Genomic DNA, 9,477 nt, shown 5'->3' on the forward strand with positions numbered 1-9,477 from the left:
TCTAGGTTCCGGTGAGTCTATTTGCTAGCTCCTTACACTGTTTCCTTCTTCCTACCAGCATCATGTCTGCCCTCTGTGCGTTAAACTTGAAGCAAACCTTGTCGTCTCTCGGTTTATTTCTTCCAGACCCTGGGACATCCTGGTGATGGCTACATCAGAATGTAAAGTTGAGAACAAAAAAGTACACTGATGACATTCAGATTTACAGAGGACACTGGAGTCCGTGGCATCTTATGATCTCTCTAACACTTGGTCTATGCTAGAAAATTATGTCAGTTTAATTATGTCAGTCAGGGGTGTGAAAAATCCACACCCTGAGCAGTGTAGTTAAGCTGACCTAAGTCCCCATGTAGACAGTGCTAGGTTGACGGAAGAATTCTTCCATTGACCTAGCTACTGCCTCTCAAGGAGATGGATTACCTAAGCCAACAGGAAACTCCCTCCCATCAGCATAGGTAATGTCTCCACTGAAGCCCTTCAGTGGTACAGCTATGCCATTGTAGCATTTTAAGCATACACAAGACCGTAGTGATCTCATATATACTTTAAGTCATTTTCTCTGGCCTGCTCAAACCCCTTTGGGCCACTCCAGCAGCATAAATGGGGGTAGAAAATTATAAGATCTTCCAGTTGGGTATTCCTAGAGACTATTCTAACTTCCAGTAGTGACTGAACTGGCCCTAGGATCAAGCGTCTATAAAAGTTGCTGAAAGCTGCTTTCTCCTGGCACATGGCCTTACACTGAGCACAGCTCAGCCAGATCGGGGAGCTTGGCCACTGGGGCAAATTCATCCCAGGTGTAACAACTTCTCATCTCTGGTTTAACTCTATTTACTGTAATGCAGTTCTAAATTTACCCTTGTTTTAACTTTATTAAAGTCAATGGAGTTACACTAGAAATGAGTTTGGTCCTTTGCTCCAATTTCATCTCAGAACCTGACAGTCCTAAACCCTAAAGTTTCTGGGCCAGATCCAAAGCTAGTGTAAATTGGCATCGCTCCATTTGGCCCTTTGTGTAGAAGTAACTATCTTACCCATAATGCTTTTAATTCTGTCACCCCTCTGTCAAGTTATAGCAGATTCTGACACCTTACAGATAGATTTCCCATTCAACAGCCTCTCGGTATATTCCTAATGCAACTTTTTTATTTCACTCTACAAGCACCAGCCCTTGAACAGAGGTGGTCACAAACAGTATATAGGCAATCCTGTCTTTTTGGGATCTCAATCCAAACAGCAGTGCTTGGTTCCCAGGAAGCAATTCTGCTTTGATAAGTGACTCTAATTAGAGAGATTAAGGAAGAGTACAAACTCCCATGCTACCTACCACAGCTCCCTGAAAAAATACAAACTTTTTTTTAACGACTGAACAGCACTCACATGCTCAGAAAAAGAACTGGGAAAACTACACAGAACAGCACCATGATGTGACTTCCACCACCACAACATCTTTCATGGTGGTTCCTTGTCACCCCTTAATACTTTCAAAAAAGCAACCCTTAAAAATTAAAATAAATGGTGTTTTCTCTATTATGACATAGGTTATTTCATAATGTACTGACAGAAAGAATTCATTCGCTCAAACAGAATCCTTAAAATACAAGATCACAGGTGTGATGCCAGCTTAGTCCATTTCCCTTGGGAATAACTGGCTTTCTAATGCTTTTAGAATAGTTTCAAACTATGGCATGTGTTTTGGAAAAAGCTACCATCACACTTTGCAGAAATCCTTTACGTTTGAGAAAATATTCAGAAACCCACTACCTTTTGTCACAAAACCAAGCTAACCAATTTAACCATTTTCTCTTCAATAGACCACTGAAGAAAAAGAAAGAAGCCTTTCAATGTGAGAGCAAAGCTCTTCTTTCTTGGAAACCTAGCCCTTATTGCCAGTAAATATGGAGATTGCTTTTACAAACGTCACAGCTGGTGTGGTCAAACTAGCTGAAAGTGGAGCAAGATGTATCAAAATAGAGCAACAAAAGTGATCTACCAACACATCAGCAATAAATTATCTATATGAACATCTCAACAGAGAAGCTGCTGTGAGGGTTCACAAAATTAGGTTAACCTTTGTCATCTAACCAGTCTTGTTATATCCCACAGGCTGCTGTGACTATACCAGAGGCAGGAAGGAGTGGGGAGAATGAGACCGTATTCTCTTTTCAGGTCTGGTCTTCTTTTAGTTCTACTGTGTCTTTTCATTGCTGAAGGCAAAAAGGCATCCTCAGGCTGTCGAAAAGGAATGATCTCCAAAGTGACAGAGAACCTATATGTCAAGGCAACTACTTTCAAAGCATCTATTCCAGTAAGTTAATCCCATTGGTTGGAAAGATTATATGTTCATTTTTACTTACTTACAGATGTTTCTGTGGCATCAGAGTATCTGAGCACCTGGCAATTTTAATAAATTAATCCTCACTACACTGCCGTGAGATTGGACAGTATTGTTATCCCAGTTTTAAAGATGGGTAAAACAAGGGGGCATAGACAGGTTAAGTGACTTTCCCAAGGTCATGGAGGAAGTGTGTGGCAGAGTTGGGAACAGAACTCAGATCTGCTGAGTTCTAGTCCTATGTATTAATGATCATTATTTACTTGTATTACCAGAGCACCTAGGAGCCCCAGCCATGGCCCACGACCCCATTGTGCTAGGTGCTATACAAACACAGAACAAAAAATCCATCTTTCCTCCTTCTGATCTGGAGGGGAAGGTTAGATGTACATTAATCTAAATTAAAATTCATTATTCTTCGTAGAAAGATCTCATCAAGAACAGAAGATTGTTAAAAAAGACAACCAAAAATTTGTTTATGGTAAGATCTGGATTCTTTGTTTTCCACTTCTTTACTTTGATCATATTTCATTCTGAATGAGGTCGGAGGGACTGATCAAAAGGAATGGTTTCTGTTAGAGAATTTGGTGATTTGTGTCTGATTTTGAGGGACAATATTAGACTGAGGACCATAGATTGAAAAACTCCCTACTGAGGGTACGAATAACACATTGGGCTATTGACACTGAAAAAGATTCTCTTACAGGCCACATAGCACTGGGATGTAGGGGGAGGGAATGGGAAAGGGAAGGGCTGAGTGACTGTAGTGCCAGGTGGGGGCAGTTGGAGGCACTCTGTCCCTGTATAAGGTAGAGGCTGGCATACTGTCTGGGATGATAACTGGGAAGACTAGTACTGGTGCTTGGGAAGGGGGGAACGGGGGGAAGCGCATGCTGCACCAGTGAAAATGGTATAGCAGGTGCTCTTCCCCAGCTGTACTTTCCAGGGACTAGCTAGTTCACCTGAGGGCCAAGACCATAGTTATGCCCCCATCTGCCCACATATGGCCTGTTAGGGTGTGTATTATGGCAGGAAGGCTAGTGGCCCCACATAGCATTCCGGAATCCCAAACAGCTGTGCTGAATTTGCCCCCTCCCCCAGCGCAATATTGCACTGGAAGAGGAGAATTGGACTCCTGCCTCCCAGTGAATCCACATAAGGACACCTATAATTTGGCCCAAATAATGTAATTTGGGGTTCACTATATTTGCTACATGTCTATGTTTCGCATTCTAGGACAGAAAATAATAGATTCATTGATTATACTTTTGTTAATGATCAGTCTCTGGTGTATTTCGCTTTCGGGTTAGCACAATATTGCATTGTCTGGGTTGCAATCCCCCCTGTGGTAATGTTTATTTGTTCAAAAAAATAAAAGCAAATGGCTGTCCATTGGGACGATAAAGAAATTGACGAAAGGATTCCTATTGCCTGTCTGTTTTATAAATGGTGAATTTGATAAAACTTAAATTTTAGGCCAGATTTGATGTGACGGTTTCACATTGAATTAATGTCTGACTTATTTTGTTTTCAGAAAAATTGCAGCGTTCGAGATCAGCTTCTCTCATTCTATGTGAAAAATGTTTTTGGAGGCCTTGATTTTGGAAGTGAAAAGGTGTACCTGGCTAGCGCCTTTCAGGCCCTGCAGGAGAACCTAAACAACTGTGTGAGTATCTTCTTTGAAGTGAAGTGAGCCAGGCTATCCTGAGCACCAGAAAAGGGCTAGATCATCCTTTTAGCAGGCGGGGTGATTCAGAGCTCTCTGAGGAGCTCAATGCTTTCCTGGGGCTTCCCAGTTGTGCGGGGGAAATTTTACTACACTCATTTAGCATACGCCTAATGCTAGCGCTGCTCTGTGTGTGCACATGTGTACCATAGAGCCTACTTCCAACTCACTCTCCACCTACTGCTTCCAGGGTGCAGCTACAACCTGAGCACTTTGGCTGCAGTTGGACAGGGTAGAGCTGGAAGAGGGGGACTCTGAACTCTATCCTATGTCCCAGCACAGCAGGGCACAATCTCCTGGAGATTAGCTGGAGGTTGTCTTGTGCCAACACAGAAAACACGCCATGTGAGGGAAGCCTGAAGACACGTTTTTTTCCCTCACAGAAGACTCCTAACTCCACTGACCTCCATAATAACTAGAGATGCTCACAGAGCATAATACCTGTTATGTGTTCCTACTTCAGCAATGTACCTTTAAGGAGTGGCTAATTCTTACCCACACTTCATTAATGCAGCAAAAAAATAATATTTCCATTTGAAACTGCTGCTCGTGTTTCATGAAAAATGAGACAAGAATCCCAAAGTATTTTGAAACAATTTTCACTGTATCATGAAACATCACTTATTTACTTTCCTGAGTTTTATTTGTATGAAAACAGGATTGTTGGTCCTTAGAAATTCATCCCCTCCACCTGCTTTTCTCTCACTTGAAATCACAATCCCTTGTCATAATCTCTTCCAGGATTGCCAGTCATGGTGTCACAAATAGAGGATTCTGATAATAAGTGACCATAGGTGCTGGAACTAGAAGTGTGGGAGGTGCTGGTGCACCCCACAGTTTGACGTGGTTTCGATCATATACAGGGTTTACAGTTCGGTTCAATGCCTCTCAGCACCCCCATTGTACAAATTGTTCCAGCACCCCTGGAAATGACTAGCCGTTTATATACAGATAAGGAATAAAAGAGGGTAGAAATGTATGACACAAGTTATAGAATCAAAATGTATCTAATTATATCTATTAATAAATGTATAAGTAGATATTAATTCCATACAAATATTTGCAGTACAAAATAATCAAATGTAGAAAAGCCCTTGCAGCATTACAGCTCAACTAAAACACATTCTACATGTTTGTACCACATGAAAACATTAAAATATCAATGGGAAAACCCCCATCAGTACTCAGACTCTATAGTTAAGGACATCCTAGGTTTTTGTATGTTATAGCAATTTTTTATATATACATATATATATATATATATATATATACTACATTCATACATACATGCATGCACACCCATCATGTAGTGTGCCATAATTTGATGTCTTTGACATGGTCAGTTTGCCATATTGTATTTAAAATGTAAAGAAATTCCACTGTTTTTTCAGAAAATCAATTATGCCATTAAAGGCACCAACACATTCCAAGAAACTCAAACTACCAGCAATGACTGAATTATGAATATTAATTACTACTAAATAATTGCACTCTTTGCAACCTGTAGCACACTCTAACCTACAAATAACTTGGATCCTGTACTGTATAACTATGTAGACAAGATACACTGGGTTTTTGTTGTATTGTACATTTAGAGCCAGTGCTTACTCGATAAAAATCTAAGTATTTTAGCGTTTAGATTTCTGGATATTGACAGGAACTGTACTGAAAAAATATTTATAGGCGGGAGAAGTCCCCCTCTCTTCTACTAGAAAAAAACAGGTATTTGAGAAAAGATTTAACATTAGCTTTCAGAATTTACTATAAGGCAAGATTTCTAATTTTTGTCATTTCGACAGCACTTTTAAAAGTAAACGCTATACTGATTTTAAATCAATGATACAAAACCATACATAAGAATAACATAAAATGTAGACAAAGAACAAAACCCAATGAATACTTTACACAAAGTCCTGGATTGCTATACTGCTTCACCCCCAAAGAGTTTAGCAATCTCATGATCCTCTTATTTGCACATCTGTTGTCTCCTTTAGATAAGATACATTCTTCCTTTTTATGATTTATCTTATGTATAAGATGCTCATAAGAAGGAATTTCTTCCAAGTCAACATGCCGGTCTCAGAGGAGTGGCACATAACGATGGTGCCACCTTCCGGGGAATCAAGTTCTTTGGACAACCAAGGCAATAGTAATTCATTATCAGACAAGCATCTTGTATAGTCCCATGTACTCCAGAAAAGTCATATAGCTAAGATAGTTCTGACTCAGTCAGTAACATATGATTCCATACTATATATAAAAACTTCTATTTTTTGACCAAATATTTCTGATATAAAGGCCCTACCAAATAATGCGCGCTATATTATCATTCTGATTATTATACCATCAGCTCAAGTCATTATCCAGTAGGCTATGGGAAATTTTTTCACAAGCATCTACCTGATTTAAGAGACCAAATCTCACTTTCAAAAGTGACTTAGGTACTGAGGATCCTTATTCCCATTTATTTCAATGAGATGTGTTCTCCCGTGCCTAAATCTCTTTTGGAAATGGATTTAGGCTCCTATGTCACTTAAAGCTTTTGAAAATTTTACCTTACATTTGAACAATGTGCCCAAATCCAACGAATTCATTGCATGATTTGAATGGTTGCAATTTAATTTCAGACTTACTAGCAGATCTTACACCGCAGCCCAAACATAATCCCACCTAATCATATAGAGAGCTCACTTTCCCATTAGGTGGAAAGAACAGTTGTATAATATGTATGAACACTTGGGGCAGAATTATTCTCTAGAAATTATTTTGGGGCAATTTTATGTCCTGTATTTTACAGAAGGTCACATTAGATGATCACAATGGTCCCTTCTGGCCTTGGAATCTATGACTCTATGAACAGTCATTTAAAAAAATAAATTCAGTGTCATCTCTTTTGGATGCATTAGTTCTGTGGCATACTGTATCACTGTTTAAAAGTATAAAGAATCATGACTAATTTGCCTAAAAAAAGCCTAAAAAGTAATGTTTAAATATTTTGTATAGAAAAGTTATAGCATTATCCATTAAAGTAGATTTTGTTTACATTTTCTCTTTCCAAGGCACCTCTGATAAAGGTTAAAGGCAATCTAGACCTCAGTAATTTTTTGCTTGATTTGTTAATAAGAAATATCAGATCTTGACTTCTTCATTTGCAGGAGAACTCCTAGAAGGAATAAGAATTAGTGGGACAATGACATCACAAAAGATTTTAACCTGATGAGTTGAGAGTAGTGGGAATCTTTAGTCGGAGCGTCACAATTTTTAAAATCATTTTCGAATCACTTGGAAAACTTCTTTTAAAATGAACACTGCTAGTAAAAGACATTGTCAATGGCTTCATGCTCCTGACTGTGGCAGCTCTGTGATTTGTGCATGCGGGGGGGGGGGGGGAGGGCATGTCTTTTTTGTGTGTGTGTGTGCTCTTTGGGAGAGTGAGTCTCCCCTAAGTTTGTCTTCTAGTTTGCTACACAAATTCCAAACCTGGACTCCCTACTTCGCCATCAATTCAATCAGTCCACATTCTTATTATTTGTATTGTGATAGCACTCAGAGGTGCCAGTCAGGTTTGGAGCTCCACTGTGCCAGTTGATGTATAGACACAGCATAAAGGACCCTAAATGCCAATTCAATCAAAGAATCAAAGCCAATTCTATAGGGATAGCTCTGTGATCTAAGCATCACACAAGCTCCCTGGAACCATAGGTTCAGACCTCAGCTGCTCAGCCCTTTGTCCTTCTAAATAAAGCTCTGGATTTTGCCCTCCTTACATTGAGCAGTACCTTACTCCTGGAGCAGGCCCATTCACTTTTTAACTCAAGCAGAGGAGCAGTTTTGACAGTTTTTCCTGAAGAGTCAAAGGGAGCAAGTCTTTAAGTCTGCTTTCTTTCTCTAATGCTGCTCCCAGCGCTCTAGGGCCCCATCTGCTGATGGATGCCATGAAGGTCACTGCAGGAGGCTCTGTAGGCTGCTGAAGGGAAGAAAAAAACATTCAGAATGATAAAAGCAATGTACTGGACCAGTATCTTACTGAATTCCAATCTTTAGTTTTTGCAGCATGGGTTAAACTAAATAAACCCTTTCCCTCCACACCCGGCTCCATTTTGATCCTTCAGTGATTACATAAATCTATGTTTCAGATAGCCATATGTGGCTGGTCGGATACCACTACTTGACACTTACATCTATGGCTTCCTTGCTAGATTTAGTTACAGGAGAAAATGGTTTTCAGGCTTTATTCTGACAAAACTCCCAATGACTTCAATGGGAATTGAAAGTTTGCAGTTCAAGATTGCAGAATTGGGCCCTTAATTAGCACTAAAAATGGGAAGAACAAACATTAAAAATTCCACATGGAAACGTAAATTAACTTTGTAAATAGCTTTAAACCCACTTTAAGTAACCATGTAAGGGAACAGAATTGCACTCACTACTTTGCATAGGTCTCTTAAAAGAAGGAGGTTCCTAACGTGAGTGGTCCCTTGTACAAGTTTCACTGTTTTATGTTTTATAGCTTTCCCAAGTGTGCTCACATATCTTCCAAAAGCTTATATAAACTCACCCATTTACAACAGCAAGTATGGCCCAAACGTTGCTACCTTTACGTGTCTGTATCAGGAGCCCCGAGGAGGCTATATGACGGGCTCTGTTCTTCCTTATTATCAGTTGCTTACGCCAGACTCCACATTACAAGAAGTTCTTCTGATTTTCCTCTTGTCCCTTCAGCTACCATGTGCTCCATCCACTAGAATAACTACGGCTGTCAAAAAAATAAAGAAAACATTTGATAAGGTAAAGCCCTGATAGTTGATTTCAAAGTTGCACTGTTTGAAAACATGGTTGACTTCTACTTCTAACACCTTTCTCTTACTGACAGCTTGGAGAAAAGGGCATCTACAAAGCCATCAGTGAACTTGATATTCTCCTTCCCTGGATTCAGACTTACATAGAAACCATCAAATAAAAGTCAAGGAAAGTGACACAAGAAAATGCCACCATACTGTGCACGCTAATCAAAACAAAAAAGCACTGCAAATCATCAGAAAGATGATATGCAATCAGCCTGGCAGTAATTTATCACACTGAAAAACTGTTTTTGTCCATAACGTCGTCAAGGCTGGGATTTCCAAGAGCACTCAGAGTTGGTCTAACTGTTCTCACTGAAGTCAATCGTGGGATCAAATTCAGGCCTACCTGGAGCACTTTTGAAAGTCCCACCCAAAGACCATACATTCTCATAGAAGAACCAATGAAGTAGTACAGTACCACTGGCAGATGACACAGCCCTTGCTAGTACTTCACTCATTGCTTTGTACTTTGGGATAAAGCGCTATATCTAGTGATTTTAGTTTGAGCACAAGTGGTTCTAATTACCTCACTCGCATTTGTCTTTAAGGCTTACTTTTGTGCTTTGTTACAG

At 39.7% G+C, this 9,477-nt stretch overlaps 1 protein-coding gene across 1 annotated transcript; it reads left to right on the forward strand.

The window, feature by feature from the left end:
• Nucleotides 1-2,146: 2,146 nt before the first annotated feature.
• IL26 (interleukin 26) lies at nt 2,147-9,021 on the forward strand. The gene is made up of 5 exons (XM_074951628.1): nt 2,147-2,308; nt 2,760-2,816; nt 3,870-4,001; nt 8,784-8,849; nt 8,935-9,021. The coding sequence occupies exons 1-5, from the start codon at nt 2,147-2,149 to the stop codon at nt 9,019-9,021; spliced, it is 504 nt and encodes a 167-aa protein (XP_074807729.1).
• Nucleotides 9,022-9,477: the final 456 nt, after the last annotated feature.

This window comes from Natator depressus, chromosome 1 (assembly GCF_965152275.1).
Source record: "Natator depressus isolate rNatDep1 chromosome 1, rNatDep2.hap1, whole genome shotgun sequence".
In the NCBI taxonomy this organism is placed as follows: domain Eukaryota; kingdom Metazoa; phylum Chordata; order Testudines; family Cheloniidae; genus Natator; species Natator depressus.

What these genes read in the sequence shown, in the direction of transcription:
- IL26 (XM_074951628.1), top strand. Translation starts at nt 2,147, where the DNA reads ATGAGACCGTATTCTCTTTTCAGGTCTGGTCTTCTTTTAGTTCTACTG. An exon ending in CTTTCAAAGCATCTATTCCA is followed by an intron (nt 2,309 to 2,759) that starts GTAAGTTAATCC and finishes TATTCTTCGTAG; the next exon opens with AAAGATCTCATCAAGAACAG. An exon ending in TAAAGAAAACATTTGATAAG is followed by an intron (nt 8,850 to 8,934) that starts GTAAAGCCCTGA and finishes TCTTACTGACAG; the next exon opens with CTTGGAGAAAAGGGCATCTA.